This window comes from Heterodontus francisci, chromosome 48 (assembly GCF_036365525.1).
Source record: "Heterodontus francisci isolate sHetFra1 chromosome 48, sHetFra1.hap1, whole genome shotgun sequence".
NCBI classification, from domain to species: Eukaryota; Metazoa; Chordata; class Chondrichthyes; order Heterodontiformes; family Heterodontidae; genus Heterodontus; species Heterodontus francisci.
In genome coordinates this window covers 11,744,881-11,771,340 of record NC_090418.1, presented here as the reverse complement: position 1 = coordinate 11,771,340, position 26,460 = coordinate 11,744,881, and the positions used below count along the sequence as shown (strand labels likewise).

At 50.9% G+C, this 26,460-nt stretch overlaps 1 protein-coding gene across 1 annotated transcript in view; it reads left to right on the top strand.

The window, feature by feature from the left end:
• The first annotated feature begins 2,547 nt into the window (after nucleotides 1-2,547).
• LOC137357564 (voltage-gated potassium channel subunit beta-3-like) overlaps nucleotides 2,548-26,460 on the top strand; it is a 42,571-nt gene continuing 18,658 nt past the window's right edge. Inside the window, exons 1-10 of the mRNA XM_068023986.1 lie at nucleotides 2,548-2,595; nucleotides 10,656-10,699; nucleotides 11,537-11,574; nucleotides 16,501-16,580; nucleotides 17,521-17,565; nucleotides 18,420-18,464; nucleotides 19,040-19,083; nucleotides 20,369-20,455; nucleotides 21,215-21,253; nucleotides 26,230-26,315. Of these exons, the coding sequence (XP_067880087.1) occupies nucleotides 2,585-2,595; nucleotides 10,656-10,699; nucleotides 11,537-11,574; nucleotides 16,501-16,580; nucleotides 17,521-17,565; nucleotides 18,420-18,464; nucleotides 19,040-19,083; nucleotides 20,369-20,455; nucleotides 21,215-21,253; nucleotides 26,230-26,315 (519 nt within the window). The 5' untranslated portion in view covers nucleotides 2,548-2,584. The remainder of the gene's footprint in view (nucleotides 2,596-10,655; nucleotides 10,700-11,536; nucleotides 11,575-16,500; nucleotides 16,581-17,520; nucleotides 17,566-18,419; nucleotides 18,465-19,039; nucleotides 19,084-20,368; nucleotides 20,456-21,214; nucleotides 21,254-26,229; nucleotides 26,316-26,460) is intronic.

The window sequence follows — 26,460 nt, the reverse complement described above, 5'->3', positions numbered from 1 at the left end:
CGCTGAAGGTAAGCATGTAGGTGCAACAGGCGGTAAAAAGGGCAAATAGTATGTTGGCCTTCATAGCGAGAGGATTCAAGTACAGGAACAGGGATGTCTTGCTTCAATTATACAGGGCCTTGGTGAGGCCACAGCTGGAAGATTGTGTGCATTTTTGGTCTCCTTAACTGAGGAAGGATGTTCTTGCTATAGAGGGAGTGCAGCAAAGGTTTACCAGACTAATTCCTGGGATGGCGGGACTGACGTATGAGGAGAGATTGAGTCGGTTAGGATTATATTTGCTGGAGCTCAGAAGAGTGAGGGGGGGTCTCATAGAAACCTATAAAATTCTAACAGGACTTGACAGGGTAGGTGCAGGAAGGATGTTCCCGATGGTTGGGGAGTCCAGAACCAGGGGTCATAGTCTAAGGATACGGGGTAAACCTTTCAGGACTGAGATGAGGAGAAATTTCTTCACCCAGAGAATGGTGAGCCTGTGGAATTCACTACCACAGAAAGCAGTTGAGGCCAAAACATTGTATGTTTTCAAGAAGGAGTTAGATATAGCTCTTGGGGCGAAAGGAATCAAAGGATATGGGGGGGAAAGCGGGAACAGGTTACAGAGTTGGATGATCAGCCATGATCATAATGAATGGTGGAGCAGGCTCGAAGGGCCGAATGGCCTACTCCTCCTATTTTCTATTTTTAACTCTTCGCCCCCACTCCCTCTCTGTCCTCGGCCTCCCAAACTATTCCACTGAAAACTCAACGTAAACTCAAGGAGATACCCCTCAGCTTCCAATCAGGCACTCAGGACTCAACATCGAATTCATCAATTTCATGTCATAACCACCCCTCCCATTTTTTCAGACAGCAGCTGTTGGTATTGATTCTGCTGTTGCCATTTACACCTCCTCGAGCCCCATCTCTTCACTTGTCCCATTACTGTCTCCTTTTGCCTTACATCATTGTCTCTTTATCATTTAATCTCTCCTTTCCCCCCACCCCCCCCCCCCCAACCCCATCACAAACCTTCCCTTTCGTTCTTCCTCCACCCCCCCAACCCCTGCCAGTTTATCCCGAGTTCTACATTTGCTTATAAGCAGTTCATTTCTAACATCCTCCGGGCCTGACGAATGGTCATTAGCCTGAACTGTTACCTCTGTGTTTTTCTTTCTCTACCAGATGTTGCCTGCCCCGCTGAGTATTTCCAAAATTTTTTTTTTTGCTTTTTATTTCAGGTTTCCAGCACCCTCAGTCTTTTGCTTTTATTTAATAAACTTAATGGGCCGGGCAGGACTTTTTGACTGGGGCCCGACAGGATCTGAACTGTGTTAGATAACGTCAGTGAAAGAGAGAGAGAGAGGGAGGGAGGGAGAGAGAGAGAGTGCAAGCCTACTTGGCAGTCACCCAGAGCAGGTGAGCTGTGACCGAGAAAATCGAGATGGGCTTGTAAGTGAGTTTATTGCCAAAACAGACTTTCTATAATTACACAGCTTGTCAGCGAATAAGTTTAATTGTGTATCTTATTTAGAAGGCTTTTTGTTTCATCCATCACCACACGTCCTACCCTCCTGGAACAACGGCCCAGTTTATGAACAGGATACAATACTGTGTGTTTAGACAGTAATAAGGCCTGCATTTAGAACAAAATGTGACTATCACAACTGTGCAGGGTAAGCTCCCCCTTTCCTGAATTATGTATCTACAGCTGAGGGTTGTCACTGGCAGGGAATGAGAAACAGTCCTCATTACAGGCACCCAGTGCCACATTTAAGCAGAGTAAAGCTCCCTACACTGTCCCCATCAAACACTCCCAGGACAGGTACAGCACGGGGTTAGATACAGAGTAAAGCTCCCTCTACACTGTCCCATCAAACACTCCCAGGACAGGTACAGCACGGGGGTTAGATACAGAGTAAAGCTCCCTCTACACTGTCCCCATCAAACACTCCCAGCTTTTAAAAGAGGTTGAACCTCCCCTAAACATCTGCTGCTGGACGGGCAGGAATGAAGGGTTAATGTAATCTGTTTGCAAACGAGAATTGGGGGGAGTACACACAGGAATGAGCTATAACCCTGTGCCCGGGGTCTACGCGCTGTGCTCTTAACGTCACCTGTTAATCTGTTGCTGCCTGGGGAGCCTCTCAAATTTCACTGTTACAATAAGCCAGGAGTGTGTGCCAGAGCTGACTGTGTCACTGGGTGAGGCGAGGCTGACTGTTCTCACTCGTGAATGTGCGGCCGGGTCAGGCCACAGTGGGAGTGTTATCCAGCTGTTGGCGCGCCAGCGTGCGAGGAGGAGTGAAGACGCATCCAGCCCTCAATCTGATGAAGCATGGTGGGCTCGAAGTCAGGCGGGGGCGGGGGAGCCGGGGGGCGGGGGGGCAAGTTCTCGGTGGAGGAGCTTTACGGCTTCAACAACAACAAGAAGCCCAAGTGTGCCGGCCCGCCCATCAGGTTGGCCAAGGGGCAGAACCCCGGGCAGCGGGACGATGGCCTGCTCACTGAAGAAGCCAGGAAGGGTCTGGAACACCGGAGGCTCGAGTTGTTCCTGCAGGAGTGCCAGCTGTCGCTGGACGAAACCGTCGCCGTGCAGACGGGCATGTTGTACAGGTGAGGGTGATGACGGAAAACCAACCAGGAGGAGACCCATTCTGGACTCTCAGGTTCTGACCTCCTCTGACCTCTTGTCCATTCCTCCCCCTCAACCTCCTCACTCCGTTATTGGCAGCCGTGTCCTCAACTGCCTCGGCCTCGCACTCCGGAATTCCTTCTCCCAACATCTCCACCTCCCTCTTCTCCTTTCAGACCCTCCTCAAAACCCCAACTCTTTGAGCAAGCTTTTGGTTGCTCCTCCCCCAACATCTGCCCAATATCTCCTTTGTCTGGGTGTCCATGTTTTTTCTACGTTAAAGGGGGTATATAAACGTAAGTTGTTGTTATGAACCATTACATTGAATTCTATGGAACCTACAGTGCAGAAACAGGCCATTCGGCCCATCTGCTCCGTGCTGGTGTTTCTGCTCCACACAAACCTCCTCCCACCCCCTCTTCTCACCCTATCAGCACATCCTTCTATTCCTTTCTCCCTCATGTGTTTATCCAGCTTCCCCTTAAATGTATCGACACTATTCACCCCGACCACTCCCTGTGGGAGCGAGTTCCACATTCCCACCACTCTCTGGGTGAAGACGTTTCTCCGGAATTCCCCATTGGATTTATTAGTGACTGTCTTATATCGAAGGCCCCCTAGTTCTGGTCTCCCCCCCACAAGTGGAAACATCTTCTCTACGTCTACCCGACCGAAACCCCTTCATCATTTTAAAGCCCTCAATCAGGTCACCCCTCAGCCTTCTCTTTCCTAGAGAAAAGAGCCCCAGCCTTGTTCAATCTTTCCTGATAGTTATACTTCTCATTTCTAATATGCTTGTAAATCGTCTTTGCACCTTTATCAGTGCCTCTATTTCCTTTTGATAATATGCAGAACAGTCTTTTCACCAATTAAGGCAAAATATAAGATATGCAAATGATGGCCTGGAAAAGACCAGCAAATGCCATGAAACCTGTTCCTGAAATTAAACAGTGTGATTACCCCTTCCCCGTCCCTGCTGTCTATACTCCCCACCCACCAGCAACCGATTTCATCTCCTGACTTCAGCCACTTTCATCCTCAAATGTTCCAACACACACCGGCTCAGCCTCCCCCCCCCCCCCCACTCCCACCCTCTAAAAACCTCTGCCCACCTAAAACTCTGCACCAAGTCCCGTTCACCTGTCACTCGCTGATCTACACTGGACCCCCACCCCACCCCCCCCCCCCCGCCCCCCGCTCCCCCCAGTCTGGCAACGCCTCGATTTTGAAACTCTCATCTTTGTTTTCAAATCCCTCCATGGCCTCGCCCCTCCCTATCTCTGTAACCTCCCCCAGCCTCACCACCCTCCGAGATCTCTGCTGCTCCTCCAATTCCGGCCTCTTGAGCATCCCCCCGATTCCCATCGCTCCACCATTGGCGGCCGGGCCTTCAGCGGCCTGGGGGCCCCGAGCCCTGGAATTCCCTCCCTAAACCCTCTCCGCCTCTCTCTCTCCTCCTTTAAGACGTTCCTTAAAACCGACCTCTTTGACCAAGCTTTGGGTCACCCGTCCCTCATAATTATGTGGCTCGGTGTCAAATGTTGCCTGATAACTGCTCCTGTGAAGTGCCTGGGGATGTTTTACTCCACTGAGCTGCTATGTAAATATAAGTTGTTGTTGTTATGAGAGCCAAAACCCAGATTTTAAGGGAAAAAAACCTCCGTGAGAAAGGAAATTTGGGAAATTCACCTCCGACCCCTGAAGGCGATCAAATTTAAACAGGCAAGGTGACAACAGTGATCACCCAATATCCTGACTGCCTTTTGTACCTGGGGATAGTGAAAAGTGAGCGTGAAGCAGTCAGAATTAACTCAGTAATTTCCCTCACAAAATAATATAGTAATTACAAATAATGTTACTTGAGTAAAAAGTAAACCTCGAGTCACAGAGCCATTATGGCACAGAAGGAGGCCATTTGGCCCATCGAGTCCACATTCCAAACCTTAACTCTAGGGCACCTCAATACCTCATAGGGTACCAGCATGGTGCTGAATCATAATTATGTTATGTTCACCCCCAGTCTCCGCTGAATTTCTTCACCTCGCTCTGCGTGGCAGTAGCAATTGCCCTCAGTGCCCCCGAGGCGAGCCTTGTGGGGCAGCGGGTGGTGTTTGGCCGCGACGCCTCCCGTGGACGAATGGCCATGCGTATTGGACGGGTGGGTGGCTGCTGATTGTGCAAGGGCAGAGGCAGTGACCCCTGAGGGGAGGGCAGAGATAGACGACAATTGCGTACTCCCCTTCTTCAGCACAAGCGTTAACTCTCACACTCCGAGCCCCTCACAGCAAAAGCTAACAAGGGCGGCGCAGTGGTTAACACTGCAGCCTCACAGCTCCAGCAACCCGGGTTCGATTCCGGGCACTGCCTGTGCGGAGTTTGCAAGTTCTCCCTGTGACCGCGTGGGTTTCCTCCGGGTGCTCCCGTTTCCTCCCACAGCCAAAGACTTGCAGGTTGATAGGTAAATTTGTCATTATAAATTGCCCCTCGTATAGGTAGGGGAATTGAGGGAAGGTGGGAATGTGGTAGGAATATGGGATTAATGTAATGGAAAGGGTCATGGTCAGAGCTGGTCACTCGGATATTCGACTGCAGGAGGCAGCGCAGAGCCCAGCCACGGTCGGGGCTGTGCATCATGGGGGACAGAGAGGCTTGGGATTTTCATCTGGGGAGTCGATCTTTGTTAGACAGAGCAGGAAATGCAACAGGCTGGAGGGCGTGTAGGTTAGTTGTGTTGTGAGGGTGTGTTGTGAGGGGGGTGTAATTTGTTGCGAGGGAGTGTAGCATGTTTAGAGGGGGTCTCAGTTACACACACACACACTTTCCCACTCCCTCCCGTGCTATTTAATTGTAATTCTGAACTCAAGTGTGTCCTGACATCCTGTTTTCTTTTATTCTTTCGCTTCTAAACTGATTCTACCTCTTTCAAGATTTATTTATTTAAGCCCCTTTAAGAAGGGGAAATTTGCTACATCTTACACATGTTTCCGATGTATAAGATGCAACAAATTCCCCCTTCTTAAAGGGGCTTAAATAAGAAATTCACAAGCACTAGGAAATTGAAAGGAACTTAGCAGCACATCAAACTAAAACTCTGTCCCGGCTATTGATAATTTGATCTCTGTGTATCTCCCTGGATTCTGACAGTTTGGCGGCCGCGTGGATCCAGTAACCATGGTAATGTAGAGTAGGTAAACGGAGGATTCTCTATAACGAGTCCACAGAAATTGAGATTTTAATAAACCGACGTCTTTAACCTCATCTTACCCCAGGAGGATCTCAGAATAGAACATTGTGTTCATGGTCCTGCCGTCTTTCCCTGTCTCGTCTCCCACCAGAGGCCCCTCCAGCACCTCACAGCTCAGCCTCAGTTCCCTGTCATGTCTCTAACCCTCGAGCGTGATGAGGATCAGCGTTATCCTCACATCCTCACTGTCAGCTCCACCAATCTTCACTCAGACTCTCATTGTTTCTGCTCAGTGTGAGTCAGTGCACTCCCATTGCAGCACACAGTCTTCACTCCTGAGAATACCGAGTCCTCACTCTCGTCACGTCCTTGGCTCCTCACTATCCTCCCCATCTCCCTGCCCGCCTCCAGTCCTCTCTCCCCTCTCCTCCTCTCCATTTCCCTCCCTTCCCCTCTCCTGCAGAACTCTCTCCTCTCCTCCCCTCTGCTCTCCTCTCCTCCCTCTCTCTCTTCCCTCTCTCTCTTCCCTCTCTCTCTCCTCCTCTCTCTCCTCCTTCTCTCTCCTCCTTCTCTCTCCTTTCTCTTCTCTCTCTCTTCCCTCTCTCTCTCTCCTTCTCTGTTCACCTTCTCCTCTCCCCATTCTCCCTCCTGTCTCTCTCTCCCATTTCTCTTTCTCTCTTCCACTCTCACTCTCCTCTCTCTCTCTCATTCCCTCCCTCTCTCCCATTTCTCTCTTTCTCTCTCCTCTCTCTCCTCTTTCTCCCCTCTCCCCTCTCTCCTCCCTCTCTCTCCTGTCCCTCTCCCCCCGTTCTCTCCCTCCTCTCTCTCTCCCTCCTCTCTCTATCCTTCTCTGCAATGTATAGCTACAAGCCCCATGCCAGTGACCTGTTCACCAGCCCCCAGCGCCGGGTGCCCAGGGTTGATGGGGTGGGCACCCAGCGCAGGTTGGGTAGGGGCTCGCCGAGTGAGCAATCATCGCCCCCTCCTCGATGCCCAGCGTTGATGGGCAGAACTGTCCCACACCCAGAGAGGAATCTGGAGGAGTTCATCGCAATGCATGGGCTAGCGTCTGGAGACCCGGAGCAAGAGGGAGCAACAATGAAATACAGGTATGGGTAGAGATTAACCCCTTCCTCACTGTGAGGGCCTTTCCTGGGAACAATCTGTGAACAGGGGGGATAAAATTTGCTTTACTAATCTCCACCCTCCTACCCCTGTACCCTCGCACTATACTCCCTGTTAAAGAGGGAGTGTCTCACTATCAGAGACCTTGTTAAAGAGGGAGTGTCTCTCCATCAGGGACCCTTGTGAAAGAGGGAGTCTCCCTGTCAGGGACCCCAGTTAAGCAGGGAGTCTCTTTCCATCAGGGACCCCTGTTAAAGAGGGAGTCCCTCTCCGTCAGGGACCCCTGTTAAAGAGGGAGGCTCTACGTCAGGGACCCCTGTTAAAGAGGGAGACTCTCTCTGTCAGGGACCCCTGTTAAAGAGGGAGACTCTCTCTGTCAGAGACCCCTGTTAAAGAGGGAGTCTCTACGTCAGGGACCCTTGTTAAAGAGGGAGACTCTCTCTGTCAGAGACCCCTGTTAAAGAGGGAGTCTCTACGTCAGGGACCCCTGTTAAAGAGGGAGACTCTCTCTGTCAGGGACTCCTGTTAAAGAGGGAGTCTGTCCATCAGTGGCCCATTTTAATATGGGAATAGTTTAAAGCAGAGCAGTAAAAATCAAGGTGCAGCTCACCCCCAGACTCTGCCATGTGATGTTCAGCACTGAGATCCACCAACATGTCCTGGCAGGGAGTGTGATCATCCACCATAATCTCAACTCTGAGTGAGTGACAGAATCTGTCAGCCTCCTCTTCTGCCTTCCCTGTGTCACTATCTGTCTCTTCATGGCCCCTGGGTAGTGGGATTTGTATTTCCTCTTATGGGACTGGGGCTGCCCCAGCTATAAAAGGCCCCGATTCACAACACAGGGCCTGCAGTTCGAATAGAGGGGTTTCCATGCTGCTGTGAATTGTGGGATAGCCCTACTTCCATAATGTTCTGAAGGTCTCTAATCTCCCGTGACAGGAGTTACTGCTGGCAGCGGCGTCCCAGAAATTCAGCCTCAAATCCTGGAGACTCCAGGTGGGTGTGGGATGTCACGGGGAGTGGGAGTGGAGCTTTTAGGGTAATGGGGGTGGCATAATTCAGCTCAGAGACCCTGCTTACTGTCCAGTGCTTCCAGCTGGAAAAGGGGTGTCAGGAGTCAGCAGGGGAGCAGGCCCGACTGTGATGCCTGTGGATACAGGTGTGGTGCCGGAGGATCGGAGAACTGCTAATGTTGTACCTCTGTTTAAAAAGGGAGTGAGGGCTAGACCAAGTAATTACAGGCCAGTCAGTCTAACCTCAGTAGTGGGCAAATTATTGGAATCTATTCTGAGGGACAGGATAAACCATCACTTAGAAAGGCACAGATTAATCAAGGATAGTCAGCATGGATTTGTTAAGGGAAGATCTTGTTTGATCAACTTGATCAAATTTTTTGAAGAAGTAACAAGGAAGATAGATGAGGGTAGTGCAGTTGATGTGGTCTACCTGGATTTTAGCAAGGCTTTTGACAAGGTCCCACACGACAGACTGGTTAAAAAATAAAAGCCCATGGGATCTAGGGAAATGTAGCAAGGTGGAGACAAAATTGTCTCAGTGGCAGGAAACAAAGGGTAATTGTTGACGGCTGTTTTAGCGACTGGAAGGCTGTTTCCAGTGGTGTTCCGCAGGGCTCAGTACTGGGTCCCCTGCTTTTTGTGATGTATATTAACTATTTGGACATTAATGTAGGGGGCATGATGAAGACGGTTGCAGATGACACAAAGATTGGCCGTGTGTTAGATAGCGAGGAGGATAGCTTAGGCTGCAGGAAGATATTGATGGTCTGGTCAGATGGGCAGAAAAGTGGCAAATGGAATTCAACTTGGAGAAGTGTGAGGTGATGTATTTGGGGAGGTCAAACAAGGCAAAGGAATACACGATTAATGGGAAAATACTGAGATGTGTAGAGGAAGTGAGGGACCTTGGAGTGAATGTCCACAGATCCCTGAAGGTAGCAGGACAGGTCGATAAGGTGGTTAGGAAGGCATATGGAATCCTTTCCTTTATTAGCCGATGTATAGAATATAAGAGCAGGGAGGTTATGCTGGAACTGTATAACTCATTGGTTAGGGCACAACTAGAGTACTGTGTGCAGGTCTGGTCACCTCATTACAGAAAGGATGTAATTGCACTAGAGAGGGTACAGAGGAGATTTACGAGGATGTTGCCAGGACTGGAAAAATGCAGCTATGAGGAAAGATTGGATAGGCTGGGGTTGTTCTCCTTGGAACAGAGAAGACTAGGGGAGATCTGATTGAAATGTACAAAATTGTGAGGGGCCTGGATAGAGTGGAGGTGAAGGGTCTATTCACCTTAGCAGAGGGGTCAGTGACGAGGGGGCATAGATTTAAAGTGATTGGTAGAAAAATTAGAGGGGAGAGGAGGAAAATCTTTTCACCCAGAGGGTGGTGATGGTCTGGAACTCACTGCCTGAAAGGGTGGTTGAGGCAGAGACCCTCATTTAAAAGCAGTCTGGATATGTACCTCAAATGCCGTAAGCTGCAGGGCTACGGACCAAATACTGGAAGGTGGGATTAGGCTGGGTGGCTCATTTTTTGGCCAGTGCAGACACAATAGGCCAAGTGGCCTCTTTCTGTGCCATAAACTTTCGATGATTCTATGATTCAAAGTAAGCAGTTCAGGAGAAAAATTGTCAGGGGCACTTACAGAAATTGTGGTATTTTCACAATGTTCTTTGTACACTTTGGTTTATGAGTTCGAAAAGTCTGGGAGACGAGGGAGTAAAGACGGTTTGATTGACAGCCAACACTCAGCCAATGAGGTAATGAAGAGTCTGTTCACCTTCCAATTGGCTGTGAGAAGGCGGAGCTCTGTGAGGATGGTCGCGTCAAGCATCCAATGGCAGGAGTGAGGGGGCAGCTGTTGGAGGCACCAAGCACAGGGACAGGAGGAGGCCATTCAGCCCCTCGAGCGCCATTCAATGGTTGTATCCTAAATCTATTCATCCTTCTTGGCTCCATATATTTTTTATTTCATGAGATGTGGGCGTCGCTGGCCAGGCCAGCATTTATTGCCCATCCCTAATTGCCCTAGAGATGGTGGTGGTGAGCTGCCTTCTTGAACCGCTGCAGTCCATGTGGGGTAGGTCCACCCACAGTGCTGTTAGGGAGGGAGTTCCAGGATTTTGACTCTGCGACAGTGCAGGAACGGCCAATATAGTTCCAAGTCAGGATGGTGTGTGACTTGGAGGGTAACTTGCAGGTGGTGGTGTTCCCATGCGTCTGCTGCCCTTGTCCTTCTAGGTGGTAGAGGTCGATGGGTTTGGAAGGTGCTGTCGAAGGAGCCTTGGTGCGTTATGAATATTTAAGGTTGTAGATGGGGTGCCAATCAAGCGGGCTGCTTTGTCCTGGATGGTGTCGAGCTTCTTGAGTGTTGTTGGAGCTGCACCCATCCAGGCAAGTGGAGAGTATTCCATCACACTCCTGACTTGTGCCTTGTAGATGGTGGACAGGCTTTGGGGAGTCAGGAGGTGAGTTACTCACCACAGGATTCCTAGCCTCTGACTTGCTCTTGTAGCCACAGGTACTGTTACACACTTGACCAGCAATTTGCAACTTGCCAGCTGTTCTTTACGCCACAGATAAATGCCCTGTTAAACACTCCCAGGACAGGTACAGCACGGGGTTAGATACAGAGTCTGGGATGTGAGAGTTGCTGGAAAAGCATTTATTGCCCATTTCCATCACATTATTTGTTTTTTTTTTGCAGGAATCTGGGGAAATCTGGACTGCGAGTCTCTTGTGTGGGAATTGGTGAGTAACAGTGCACAGTGTTACATGGATGGGGGTGAGTGTGAGAGATAGGGCGGCACAGTGGCGCAGTGGTTAGCACTGCAGCCTCACAGCTCCAGGGACCCGGGTTCAATTCCGGGTGCTGCCTGTGCGGAGTTTGCAAGTTCTCCCTGTGACCGCGTGGGTTTTCTCCGGGTGCTCCGGTTTCCTCCCACTGCCAAAGACTTGCAGGTGATGGGTAAATTGGCCGTTGTAAATTGCCCCGAGTGGAGGGAGGTGATAGGGAATATGGGATTCGTGCAGGGTTAGTATAAATGGGTGGTTCTTGGTCGGCACAGACTCGGTGGGCCGAAGGGCCTGTTTCAGTGCTGTATCTCTAAATAAAAGATGAAGTAGTGTAAGGGTTAATATTAGCCACTGGAAGGTGGCAAAGGGAGGCAGGAGAGAGATTATATTCACTGAGGGTTTCGAAATTGTTCGTAAACACCTTCAGCACCACTGGAACATTCCTCCTGCAATGTTCCTTTATGTCAGACACATCGACAGGGCCTTTGATCAGGCTGCAGAACCAGTGTGGTTCTGTTAAGTATGGGAGGGTCGGAGGTCACAGGCTAGGCCGCTTGCCCACCTGGTCATCAGTTTGAATGCTACACCCACCCTCAGTGGCTCTCCGCGCAGGGATGGAGGGGAGGCGGGGATAGGGAGGGTGGATGTTGAGGTAGAGACAGGGTAGGGGAGATGGGCATGAGGTGGCAGGTCGGAGTGAGAGGAGGATTGTTGCGAGTGAGTGAGGTAGAGTGCACCCTCCGTGCCCGTTGTCACTTGGACCTGATCGTCCTGTTGTCTATTCTGTTACAGGGAGCTGGGTGACATTCGGATCCCAGATCTCGGAGCAGGTAAGTCGTTCACCAGACTAGATATCCACCTCGCTCGGGCTAATGGAGTCCCACACCTCTCCCATGCTCCATTCTGCCAATCATGGAACAGCTACAGCACACGATGAGGCCATTCAGCCCATCCAGCTCGCTGCAAGATCAACTCAGTTCTCCCCGGCCCTTCCCCGTAGCCCTGCAAATATTTCACTTCAGATAATTGTCTAATTCACTTTTGCAGGCCTCGATTCAACCTGCCTCCACCACACTCTCAGACAGTGCATTCCAGATCCTAAACACTCACTGAACCTGCCTCCACCACACTCTCAGACAGTGCATTCCAGATCCTAAACACTCACTGAACCTGCCTCCACCACACTCTCAGACAGTGCATTCCAGATCCTAAACACTCACTGAACCTGCCACCACCACACTCTCAGACAGTGCATTCCAGATCCGAAACACACACTGAACCTGCCTGCACCGCACTCTCAGACAGTGCATTCCAGATCCTAAACACTCACTGAACCTGCCTGCACCGCACTCTCAGACAGTGCATTCCAGATCCCAAACACTCACTGAACCTGCCTCCACCGCACTCTCAGACAGTGCATTCCAGATCCTAAACACTCACTGAACCTGCCTTCACCACACTCTCAGACAGTGCATTCCAGATCCTAAACACTCACTGAACCTGCCTGCACCGCACTCTCAGACAGTGCATTCCAGATCCCAAACACTCACTGAACCTGCCTCCACCGCACTCTCAGACAGTGCATTCCAGATCCCAAACACTCACTGAACCTGCCTCCACCGCACTCTCAGACAGTGCATTCCAGATCCTAAACACTCACTGAACCTGCCTCCACCGCACGCTCAGACAGTGCATTCCAGATCCTAAACACTCACTGAACCTGCCTCCACCGCACTCTCAGACAGTGCATTCCAGATCCTAAACACTCACTGAACCTGCCTCCACCGCACTCTCAGACAGTGCATTCCAGATCCTAAACACTCACTGAACCTGCCTTCACCACACTCTCAGACAGTGCATTCCAGATCCTAAACACTCACTGAACCTGCCTTCACCACACTCTCAGACAGTGCATTCCAGATCCGAAACACACACTGAACCTGCCTCCACCACACTCTCAGACAGTGCATTCCAGATCCTAAACACTCACTGAACCTGCCTCCACCGCACTCTCAGACAGTGCATTCCAGATCCTAAACACTCACTGAACGTGCCTCCACCACACTCTCAGACAGTGCATTCCAGATCCTAAACACCCACTGAACCTGCCTCCACCACAGTCTCAGACAGTGCATTCCAGATCCTAAACACTCACTGAACCTGCCTCCACCACACTCTCAGACAGTGCATTCCAGATCCTAAACACTCACTGAACCTGCCTCCACCACACTCTCAGACAGTGCATTCCAGATCCTAAACACTCACTGAACCTGCCTCCACCACACTCTCAGACAGTGCATTCCAGATCCTAAACACTCACTGAACCTGCCTCCACCACACTCTCAGACAGTGCATTCCAGATCCTAAACACTCACTGAACCTGCCTCCACCTCACTCTCAGACAGTGCATTCCAGATCCTAAACACACACTGAACCTGCCTCCACCACACTCTCAGACAGTGCATTCCAGATCCTAAACACTCACTGAACCTGCCTCCACCGCACTCTCAGACAGTGCATTCCAGATCCTAAACACTCACTGAACGTGCCTCCACCACACTCTCAGACAGTGCATTCCAGATCCTAAACACCCACTGAACCTGCCTCCACCACAGTCTCAGACAGTGCATTCCAGATCCTAAACACTCACTGAACCTGCCTCCACCACACTCTCAGACAGTGCATTCCAGATCCTAAACACTCACTGAACCTGCCTCCACCAAGCTCTCAGACAGTGCATTCCAGATCCTAAACACTCACTGAACCTGCCCCCACCACACTCTCAGACAGTACATTCCAGATCCTGAACACTGACTGAACCTGCCCCCACCACACTCTCAGACAGTGCATTCCAGATCCTAAACACTCACTGAACCTGCCTCCACCACACGCTCAGACAGTGCATTCCAGATCCTAAACACTCACTGAACCTGCCTCCACCGCACTCTCAGACAGTGCATTCCAGATCCTAAACACTCACTGAACCTGCCTCCACCGCACTCTCAGGCAGTGCTTTCCAGATCCTAAACACTCACTGAACCTGCCTCCACCGCACTCTCAGATAGTGCATTCCAGATCCTAAACACTCACTGAACCTGCCCCCACCACACTCTCAGACAGTGCATTCCAGATCCTGAACACTGACTGAACCTGCCCCCACCACACTCTCAGACAGTGCATTCCAGATCCTAAACACTCACTGAACCTGCCTCCACCACACGCTCAGACAGTGCATTCCAGATCCTAAACACTCACTGAACCTGCCTCCACCGCACTCTCAGACAGTGCATTCCAGATCCTAAACACTCACTGAACCTGCCTCCACCGCACTCTCAGGCAGTGCTTTCCAGATCCTAAACACTCACTGAACCTGCCTCCACCGCACTCTCAGACAGTGCATTCCAGATCCTAAACACTCACTGAACCTGCCTCCACCACACTCCCAGATAGTGCATTCCAGATCCTAAACACTCACTGAACCTGCCTCCACCACACTCTCAGACAGTGCATTCCAGATCCGAAACGCACACTGAACCTGCCTCCACCACACTCCCAGACAGTGCATTCCAGATCCGAAACGCACACTGAACCTGCCTCCACCACACTCCCAGACAGTGCATTCCAGATCCTAAACACTCACTGAACCTGCCTCCACCACACTCCCAGACAGTGCATTCCAGATCCTAAACACTCACTGAACCTGCCTCCACCACACTCCCAGACAGTGCATTCCAGATCCTAAACACTCACTGAACCTGCCTCCATCACACTCTCAGACAGTGCATTCCAGATCCTAAACACTCACTGAACCTGCCTCCACCACACTCCCAGACAGTGCATTCCAGATCCTAAACACTCACTGAACCTGTCTCCACCACACTCCCAGACAGTGCATTCCAGATCCTAAACACTCACTGAACCTGCCTCCACCACACTCCCAGACAGTGCATTCCAGATCCTAAACACTCACTGAACCTGCCTCCACCACACTCCCAGACAGTGCATTCCAGATCCTAAACACTCACTGAACCTGCCTCCACCACACTCTCAGACAGTGCATTCCAGATCCTAAACACTCACTGAACCTGCCTCCACCACACTCCCAGACAGTGCATTCCAGATCCTAAACACTCACTGAACCTGCCTCCACCACACTCCCAGACAGTGCATTCCAGATCCTAAACACTCACTGAACCTGCCTCCACCACACTCTCAGACAGTGCATTCCAGATCCTAAACACTCACTGAACCTGCCTCCACCACGCTCTCAGACAGTGCATTCCAGATCCGAAACGCACACTGAACCTGCCTCCACCACACTCCCAGACAGTGCATTCCAGATCCTAAACACTCACTGAACCTGCCTCCACCACACTCTCAGACAGTGCATTCCAGATCCTAAACACTCACTGAACCTGCCTCCACCACACTCTCAGACAGTGCATTCCAGATCCTAAACACTCACTGAACCTGCCTTCACCACACTGTCAGACAGTGCATTCCAGATCCTAAACACTCACTGAACCTGCCTCCACCACACTCTCAGACAGTGCATTCCAGATCCTAAACACTCACTGAACCTGCCTCCATCACACTCTCAGACAGTGCATTCCAGATCCTAAACACACACTGAACCTGCCTCCACCACACTCTCAGACAGTGCATTCCAGATCCTAAACACTCACTGAACCTGCCTCCACCACGCTCTCAGACAGTGCATTCCAGATCCGAAACGCACACTGAACCTGCCTCCACCACACTCCCAGACAGTGCATTCCAGATCCTAAACACTCACTGAACCTGCCTCCACCACACTCCCAGACAGTGCATTCCAGATCCTAAACACTCACTGAACCTGCCTCCATCACACTCTCAGACAGTGCATTCCACATCCTAACCACTTGCTGCAGGTAAAAAGTTTTCCTTTAGTTCTTTTGCCATTCACTTTAAATCATTGTCCTCTCGTTCTTGACCCCTCTGCCAATGGGAACGGTTTCTCCCTGTCTACTCTGTCTAGATCCCTCATGATTGTGAGCACCTCTATCAAATCTCCTCTCAACCTTCTCTTCTTGGAGGAGAACAGCCCCAGCTTCTCCAATCTATCCACGTAACTGAAGTTCCTCATCCCTGGAACCATTCTCGTGAATCTTTTCTGCACCCTCTCTAAAGCCTTCACATCCTTCCGAAAGTGCGGTGCCCAGAATTGGACACAATCCTCCAGTTGAGGCCGAACCAGTGTTTTAGAAAGGTTCACCATAACCTCCTCTGCCTTTATTTATAAAGCCCAGGATCCTGTATGCCTGAGAGTGTAGCCCTCTGTGTCAGAAGCTCGTAGGCGTGAGTCCATAATTCAGGCCGACACTCCCCCATGCAGTACTGAGGGAGTGCTGCGCTGTCGGAGGTGCCGTCTTTCAAACGAGATCGTAAACTGAGTGGATGCAAAAGATCCCACGGCCACTCTTACGAAGAAGCGCGAGGGAGTTCTCCCTCGTGTCCAAGGTCAATATATATCCCTCAATCAATACCTAAAGACAGATGTTCAGCTCATTAACATATTGCTGTCTGTGGGATCTTGCTGTGCGCAAATTGGCTGTCGCGTTGCCCACATTACCGCTGTGACTGAGCTTCAAGAAGTACCTCACTGGCTGTGAAGCCCCCTTGGGGTTGTCCTGAGTTTGTGAAAACCTCCTTTCGATGGTACATGATCCTTATTTTTGTTTGTTGCTTTCACACCTGCACCGGCCTCCTCTACACAGGCTGCTGAGGAAATCTTGACCGTCGCCTACGAGAATGGGGTCAACCTGTTCGACACCTCGGAGATCTACGCTTCTGGCAAGTACGTCACGCAGAATTCACACTGATTTTCCGATAGGGAATTGTGCCCCCACAGCTAGGCCCGCCTCCTTTATCGAGACGGGTCAAGCTCCATAGTGCAAGACGCCAAGGCCTAGAAATCGGTCCTTGACCCCCGCCACACCTTTTTATAGGCCCTTCTCGGCCTACCAAAGCCCCAAAATGGCGGCAGGAACCACCTGCACGTTTCCATCCGGAATTCCATGCCCGCCAAATTCTGGAAGGACAAGAGATGCTTCCTTAAGCAGGCGTTAGGCCTAAATATGGAGCCTAATACTTATTTGAGTGGCTTCCCCCACCCCCGCCGCCTCCACCTTCTGTAAGACTGGTTTGCCCTGAGGGAGCCTGCGCCATTGCAGGTGACACTGGCGGAAACCAGTCCCTGGGGTCGCCTGCAACAAAGCTGCTAAGTCACTAACCCGAATGTGGAGGCGGGAGGAGATGGCCCAACCCCATATCGGAGGATCCGGTCACCAGGCCCAATCCCTGACCCCCTGGTCTCAATCTCCCTCTGCTCCCGACTCGCCCCCTAGTCCCTGACCACGATCTTCCCTCTGCTCCCAATCCAACCCCTGAGCTTCCCTCTGCTCCCAATCTGACCCCCAACCCCAATCTTAACTCTGACCCTTGACCTCCGACCCAGACCTCCCGTCCGCTCTCAACCTGACCCCTAAACCCCCAACCTTCTCTCAGCTCCCGGTCCAACCCCTAACCCCTCCCCCTGACCCAACCCCTGACCCCCGACCCCAGGGGGAACCCTGACCCCAAACCCCGGGCCCAGTGAGTAAAGGCCTGAGGGAAGGCCTGATGTAATACTTTTCAAAATAAATTCTGGGGTGGGGGGTGGCTGCCGGGGTTGGGGGGGGGGGGGGTGCATGGCCTGCATTTATTTACCTTTTTTTGTTCCCCCTCTCTCACTCCAGGGCTGAGGTCACACTGGGAAACATCATTAAGAAGAAAGGCTGGAGGTAAGGATGACTCGGACCGTTAACTCTGAGCGGGACCTGGCATTCCTGTTTGGAATTTAACTCATCCAGGCGTTAATCCGCTTCCCAGCGGACATCACTGGGACGTTTCAGCGCCGGGGACCGTTTACCCTTGGACCGAATTTCATAAGAAAACTGTACGCGATCCAGGACCAATCCAGGGATTCAGTTGGGGGAGGTGTTGGGAGGAGGGGGTGGTTTTGAGGGTTTGAGCGATGCGCGGATCATAGCGGCCGCAGAGTGCGGATCTCTGCATCAATGGCAGTCCCTCAGAAAGTCCACTCCTACTGGTTGAAAGCAGGAGACTGACAATCCTCCCACCAATCAGAACCCATCCCCGTCGGACAGCCCCGCCCACATTATTGACCAACCGCAGAGCACGTGGCTCCTCATTTGAACCCGCGCGGCCGTTCATAGTTCTCGGGTGCTCATTCAGGAACCGGGGGCTCCTCCGGGTGCACTGTTTGCCCCGGGTCTCAGTATTCAGGGTTAAGGACCCAAGGCTGGGGTTGAGACACAGATCAGCCATGATCTCATTGAATGGCGGAACAGGTTCGAGGGGCTGAATGGCCTGCTCCTGTTCCTATATTCCTAAACCGCTCCCCCTCTCCCTCCCTGAACTCCCCTCTCCCACTATTTTCCCTGTCTCCCGAAAACCCATCCCTCGGACGCATCTCCCCAAATCTGAATGCAAAGGCAAAATGCCGCAGACGCTGGAAATCCGAGATAAAAACGGGAGAGGCTGGAAGTGGCCAAGAGGGATGATGGTGCAAGGCAAAGGCGGATGGTAATGGGACAAGTTGTTGGATTAACCCCTTATTTCCCTTTCCATGCAGACGGTCCAGTTTCATCATCAGCACCAAGCTGTACTGGGGAGGACAGTGAGTATCTGACGGGTGTCTCGCGCTCATTCCAAGCCCCGTGCGTTCTAGTTTTCCTCCCTTTACCCCCCCCCCACCCCCCCCACTCCACCTCCCACAACTTTCTCCGCCAACACCTGGCCAGACACTGAGAGTGCCCGCAGCCCTCTCGGATCCCAGCATGATCTGTGGGTTGGGGTAGAGTCTGACGTTGTGTGTCCAAGCCGCGACCCTTGGGGTAGGTGGTGGGGGGTGGGGGGGGGGGGGGGTCCCTTGCTGGATGTATGTTTGTCTGTCTATTTGTGTATTGTCGGGCGAGGACAAGGTCAAGCTTGGCGTGATGCCCGCTGCAGTCGAATAACCCTTGCGGTTGGAGTGTGGTCGCAAGACCCGCTCTCGGGGTTTAGCGGCCGCTCGCCCGAGGTATTGGAGTGGGTGGCGGTCGTGCAGATGCCGAGCCCCAAGCAAGGGGTCCCGAGAGCAGGGGAGGTAATTGGGGAGCATAAAGACGCATTCAATGTGTCCCCTGTGTCGTCGGCCGAGGCCCCACCTTGGCCTCGTCGTTCAGAAAACATTTCTCTTTCTTCTTTCCACAGAGCAGAGACAGAGAGGGGACTCTCCCGCAAGCACATTATTGAAGGTACCCACACTCTATCCCAATAAAGACTTGCATTTATATAGTGCCTTTCACCACCGCAGGGCGTAGTGTCAGCCACGTTGCGCACAGCAAGGGTTGTTTGGATTTAAAGGGACCGGGAGGTGCGTGGGTTGGGGAAGAACTGGGGGAGTTGATAGCACTGACAGGGAGTGTCCACAAACAGTCTACAGCCAGCTTTTATTTATTCTTTCATGGGATGTGGGCGTCACTGGCAAGGCCAGTATTTGTTGCCCATCCCGAATTGCCCTTGACAACTGAGTGGCTTGCTGGGGCCATTTCAGAGGGCAGTTGAAAGTCAACCACGTTGCTGTGGGTCTGGAGTTACATGTAGGCCAGACCGGGTCAGGACGGCAGATTTCCTTCCCTAAATGACATGAGTGAACCAGATGGATTTTTACAACAATCGATGGTAGTTTCATGACTAATTTTCAATTCCAGATTTTTATTGATTAAATTTAAATTCCACCAACTGCTGTGGTGGGATTTGAACCCATGTTCATTAGCCTGGCCTCTGGATTACTAACCCACTGAGATTACCAGTGCACCACCATCTCTCCTGACTAAGGAGCCTTGATGAGTTGCTGCAGTGCATCTTGTAGATGGTACACACTGCTGCTACTGTGCGTCGGTGGTGGAGGGAGTGAATGTTTGTAGATGGGGTGCCAATCAAGTGGGCTGCTTTGTCCTGGATGGTGTTGAGCTTCTTGAGTGTTGTTGGAGCTGCACCCATCCAGGCAAGTGGAGAGTATTCCATCACATCCCTGACTTTTGCCTTGTAGATGGTGGACAGGCTTTGGGGAGTCAGGAGGTGAGTTACTCGCTGCAGAATTCCCAGTCTCCGACCTGCTCTTGTAGCCACGGTATTTATGTGGCTACTCCAGTTCAGTTTCTGGTCAATGGTAACCCCCCCGGATGTTGATAGTGGGGGATTCAGCGATGGTAATGCCATTGAGCGTCAAGTGGAGATGGTTAGATTCTCTCTTGTTGGAGATGGTCATTGCCTGGTCAAAACCAACAAGACGCACAAACTTGGCCCACATTAATAATGATTCCCAAGTGTGGGGTGTCTGCAAATCCTATTTCCTGAGCCAGTAGTTTCCGGGGATCCCGTCCCCTTCAGGGTAGCAGACAGGCCAGTACCGAGACAACGAGACACACACACAGGCTGCTCTGTACCAGACTGGCGTGTTCCCGCTGTGTGCTGGACTGAACGCTATAAGACAGCTGTCTGTTGGCATCCGACTCATTCAGCTCTGTTTATGCTCAGGACTGAGGGGCTCCCTTCAGCGGCTACAGCTTCAATATGTCGACATCGTCTTTGCAAACAGGCCTGATGTGACCGTCTCGTCAGAGGGTATGTAACAATGGTACAATTATCGGCCCTTAGAGACAGAGAACGATAGGTCCCATCCCCTCCATCGCTGAGTCACCCGGTCTACGGGCAGGGTCCAAGGCTGGTCTATCACTGGCTTCTGTGCCCCTGGTGCCAATTAATCAGGGTTCCTGCTTCCGGGCAGTTACCAGTAACCCCTGCTCACACACGCGTGGGTATGTTTGTGAGTGGGCGGGAGCAGGTGTGAATGTGTATGCGTGTGTGTGTGAGCATGTATGCATGAGCGTGTGTGTGTGTGTGTGTGCGCGCGCGCATGGGTGTGTGCGCGTGCGCATGGGTGTGTGAGCGTGTTTGTGTGCATACGTATGCAGGTGGGAGTGAGTGTGAGGGAATTGATAAACTCGGCGAACTTGGCGAAGGTAAAAAGCCCTGATCTTTGCCTCGCGTAGATCAAAAGAAATTTGGGAAGCAATATCAGCGGCAATGTTACTTATAAATTCACCAGAAACGGGAACAGTGTCAGAGAACTGGCAGACAGCTGATGCGATTCCTTTATTTACAAAGGGAGTTGAACAAAGCACAGGAGCTGTCAAGACTTGCATCAATTCCACAACCGCAGTGTGTCTCAAAGTGCTTTACAGCCAATGAAGTACTTTTACTTGGAGTGTAGTCACTGCGGCAGCCAATGTGCGCACAGCAAGATCCCACGAACCTTCGTCGTCGGATCTCCAGGCTGTTGCCGACGAGTCGTCTTAATCCTTTTGTCTCTTGTCTCGGCAGGTAATTATGCTCCCCGGTCAAGAATCTTCTTTGTGGAAGGTATGTATTCATGAGTGACCCGTTCTGCTTTATTGTGCCTTTGTGGGTCATCTGGGAGGGGCAGTGAGGTGGGGAACAATTTGACTGTAATAGTGGCCACTCGTTCGCTTCTGCCATTTACAGCAAAAGGCATAAAATAGTCAAAACAAAACTCTACTCACAGCGAACGATTCGACAGAGGAGACACAGGCAAAAAGGATAAGGTGGGTCAAAGTTCAGCCATTACCTGGTGCTTGGCCATCAGATCTTTTTAGCCAACCTAGGTTAGCTCAGAAGGAGTTGACCCCTTTTCGTGCCATTACAATTTCCCACCCAATGAGTCTCATAGGGTCCTACTGTTGATGCAACCCACTGTCTCCCTCCGTCCCTCTCTCCCCCTCCCCCCCCCCCCAGGACTAGAAATGGACAATGCGTGCAGACGAGGTCAACATCAAGCTCTCGGCCGTGATGCCTCATGTGGTGCAATAGCCTTGTTGTCTACTTGGCGAACGGTCGCTCGGCCGAGGTACAGACTTCAGGAGAGGGGAGGTTCGAATAGTGTTGGGAAAAGGAGAAGAAGAATTCTTGGAGAGCCAGCGGAGAGACAAAGGCCTAGGGGCAGGCTTTTTGTCCGATCTTGTCCAGGGAATGTTGCACTGGGCGAGGAGGAAACTTAAAGAAGGGAGGCACGTTAAAAAAAAAATCAGTGGGGGAAAAAAACCAGAGGGCCTAGGAGCAGTTTTCCCATTCAGAATCCTCTCCTGCGACATGCTCAGCAAGTTCACAATTGCAACTGCAGTAATGACAACAGGAGTGTAAATCACAATTAAAGTTCATTGTTCAGGCTTTGCACCATAGTAACAGAACTTCCTGTATGACCCAGGAAGTAATTCAAAAGAACTTCCTGTAGTTCTGCAGCTCAAACTCTCGCAAAAATAAACCAGGACGAGGCCTAAGGCCTAAGGCCTCCATTTCATCCTCCCTGATTCCAGGACCTCTGTTCAATTTGGATGACAAGGATGATTATAGTTATGGCTAACTGTTTCAGCCTTCCAACCCGATCATTCGTTTTTCATTTAGATTCTTACCTTTTTGATTCATTAGCTGGGATATTGTCAAAGAGGATAGCTCAGGAAATCCGTGACAATTATAGAAACAAGGTGAGGCCATTCAGCCCCTCGAGCCTGTTCCACCATTCATAGAAACATAGAAAATAGGAGCAGGAGTAGGCCATTCAGCCCCATCGAGCCTGCTCCGCCATTCGGCTGATCATCCAACTCAATAACCTGTTCCCTCTTTGCCCCCATATCCTTCGATCCCTTTCGCCCCAAGAGCTATATCTAACTCCTTCTTGAAAACATACAATGTTTTGGCCTCAACTGCTTTCTGTGGTAGCGAATTCCACAGGCTCACCATTCTCTGGGTGAAGAAATTTCTCCTCATCTCAGTCCTGAAAGGTTTACCCCGTATCCTTAGACTATGACCCCTGGTTCTGGACTTCCCCACCAACCAGAGGAAATAGTTTCTCTCTATCGACCTGATCGAATCCTTTAATCATCTTAAAACCCCTCGATTAGATCACCCCTTAATCTTCTAAACTTGAGGGAATACAAGCCGAGTCTGAGCAACCTGTCCTCATAATTTAACCCTTTAAGCCCCGGGATCATTCTGGTGAATCTGCACTGCACCCTCTCCAAGGCCTATATATCCTCCCTGAGGTGCGGGGCCTAGAACTGAACACAGTCACTCCAGATGAGGCCTAACCAGAGCTTTATATAACTGAAGCATAATTTCCACCCCTTTGTAATCAAAGCTTATGAGGCCCTAGTGCATTCACTCAAATCCCACCCCCAACCCAAATCCCAAGACAATGTGGCACCCCTTACACTGTCAGCACTTGTCCGATCAGGAGGCCTGATGTTTCAGTCAGGCCTCAGATGAGCAAATGCAGCCCCAGGCCAGAACAAACTTAATGCTTTTCCTGTCATTAGTGCTCCGCGATGAGTTTCCTTAGACCAAAATGGAAATATTGAGGTACAATCGACTAAAATTTCAACGAACACTAGCTTTGAGACCTGTTACCACTAGGCCTCAACATTGTCAACGCTCTTGCCTCTCAGGCCTATTATTACCAGGCCTCACTGCTATTGTTAATTGTTGCCTTTCAGGCCTGTTTCCACTAGGCCTCCAACCCCTATTATCACTGTTGCCTCTTCGGCCTGTAACTACGCCTTGCTTCCCCTATTGTCATGTTGCCACGCAGGCTTGTTACCTCTAGGCCCTCATTCTGTGGCTAATGTTGCATCTCAGGCCCAGCTGTTGCCAATAGGCCTCACCCCTATTATCATGTTGCCTCTGAGGCCTGTGTCCTGCTGTTGATGCGTAATTTAGCCCTATTGTAGTGGTGGCTCTTGTCATTTCTGGGGCCTGAATTTTCAGGCCTATTATTCAGGCCTGTTGTCAGGCCTGAACACAGAATTGTGTTGCCAATGGTGGAGGGATGAGGTTGCCTGTTGCAGCATTTCTGTAGCTCACCAGCAGCATCTAGAGTTCCTATTGCAGCAGTGCAGTGCTGGGGGTGGGGGATTAATCTTTTCGCAAAATGTCTGCAAATTCTGACACTGTCAAACACAACAATTTATCTTCAAAGTAACTCTCGGCCTCAGATTAGTGCTGCTCCTCAATGTTAACAGTACCTTGTGATAGTTTTGAATTGATTTCAATAATGATCCAAGGAGAAGCGAGGTGCAGGGTTAGAGATCAATTAGGTTCATCCGCCATGAGGGATTCCCCTTAAAGAGGGAGTCTCTCCGTCAGGGACCCCTGTTAAAGAGGAGTCTCTCCATCAGGGACCACTGTTAAAGAGGGAGTCTCTCCGTCAGGGACCCCTGTTAAAGAGGAGTCTCTCCGTCAGGGACCCCTGTTAAAGAGGAGTCTCTCCGTCAGGGACCCCTGTTAAAGAGGGAGTCTCGTCTTCAGGGACCACTGTTAAAGAGGGAGTCTCTCCGTCAGGGACCACTGTTAAAGAGGGAGTCTCTCCGTCAGGGACCCCTGTTAAAGAGGAGTCTCTCCGTCAGGGACCCCTGTTAAAGAGGAGTCTCTCCGTCAGGGACCCCTGTTAAAGAGGGAGTCTCGTCTTCAGGGACCACTGTTAAAGAGGGAGTCTCTTCGTTGGGGACCCCTGTTAAAGAGGAGTCTCTCCATCAGGGACCCCTGTTAAAGAGGAGTCTCTCCATCAGGGACCCCTGTTAAAGAGGAGTCTCTCCGTCAGGGACCCCTGTTAAAAAGGGAGTCTCGTCTTCAGGGAGCACTGTTAAAGAGGGAGTCTCTTCGTTGGGGACCCCTGTTAAAGAGGAGTCTCTCCATCAGGGACCCCTGTTAAAGAGGAGTCTCTCCGTCAGGGACCCCTGTTAAAAAGCGAGTCTCGTCTTCAGGGACCACTGTTAAAGAGGGAGTCTCTTCGTTGGGGACCCCTGTTAAAGAGGAGTCTCTCCATCAGGGACCCCTGTTAAAGAGGAGTCTCTCCGACAGGGACCCCTGTTAAAAAGGGAGTCTCGTCTTCAGGGACCACTGTTAAAGAGGGAGTCTCTTTGTTGGGGACCCCTGTTAAAGAGGGAGTCTCTCCATCAGGGACCACTGTTAAAGAGGAGTCTCTCTGTCAGGGACCCCTGTTAAAGAGGGAGTCTCGTCTTCAGGGACCACTGTTAAAGAGGGAGTCTCTTCGTTGGGGACCCCTGTTAAAGAGGGAGACTCTCCGTCAGTAATCCTGGTTATAGAGGGAGTCTCTCCGTCAGTAATCCTGGTTATAGAGGGAGTCTGTCTACCATCAGGGACCCCTGTTAAAGAGGGAGTCTCTCCGTTGGGGACCCAGGTTAAAGGGGAGTCTCTCCATCAGTAATCCTGGTTATAGAGGGAGTCTCTCCATCAGTAATCCTGGTTATAGAGGGAGTCTCTCCATCAGTAATCCTGGTTATAGAGGGAGTCTCTCCATCACTAATCCTGGTTATAGAGGGAGTCTCTCCGTCAGTAATCCTGGTTAAAGAGGGAGTCTCTCCGTCAGTAATCCTGGTTATAGAGGGAGTCTCTCCGTCAGTAATCCTGGTTAAAGAGGGAGTCTCTCCATCAGTAATCCTGGTTATAGAGGGAGTCTCTCTACCATCAGGGACCCTGATTACCACAGGCCAAGTGATTTATTTGAAAGTCCCTCCTATATGATGTCATCTCTGCTCCAGTCAGGAACCACCCCAGCTTCCTCTTGACGATGAGACAGAGTCTGGCCCGACTGCACGAGCCAATAGAACATTCCAGAGGCTTATCCTCCCTGGGAAAAGAGGAACCGCCCAAGCATTCCTACTCTTAGACCTTTTAAACGCATATCGCCTTATTCTCGCCAATGTGTTAATTTGGATATTCGATCTATTTTATAGACCTCGATCAGGTCACCTGTAAGTCTACTGTTCTCGGAAGTAAATAAATGTGCTATCAGTGTAGCTGAGGGTCTTTAAGTTTGTTGAGACCAAACCCCCCGGGAGTGCACTTTGGGGTAGGGAGCACCAGAGAAAAACAATGCAGTTACATATAATTACATGGAATATATAGAAACGGCCATTCGGCCCATCCTAGCCTGTGCTGGTGTTTATAATCCTAACGCGTCTCCTCCCGTTCCATCTGCCTTTTAGCATATCTTTCTATCCCCTCTTCTCTCATGTACTCCTCTAGTTTCCATTAGAAAGCGTCTAAGCTACTCGCCTCAACCACTCCCTGTGGTAGCGGGTTCCACATTCTCACCACTCTCCGGGTAAAGGGGTTTCTCCCTATTTCTCTATTTGGATTGATGAGTGACTATCTTGTATTTATGGATTCTCCGGCAAGGGGGAAACATTCCGTCCATACCTACCACGTTTAAAAGTAGGCAGCAAGGAAGGTCTATGATGGTTTCAGTCTGGGTTCCTTCGATGGTACGATGCTCACTCTGCAATTCCCTCCATCCTGTGCAGAGATTGTCCGAGCCATGACATTCCTGATAAACCACGGCGAAGCAATGTACTGGGGCACCTCACGGTGGAACACGGTGGAGATCATGGTGAGTGACGTCAATTAAAAAAACACGCCCACTAGTGTTCCTCCCCAAGGCGCACGCACAAGGCTCATCCTGAAAGCGTTTGAGAAGGGGACACAGAGAAGGAATATTTCCATTGGTCACTGGATGAGATACACCAATAGCAAGT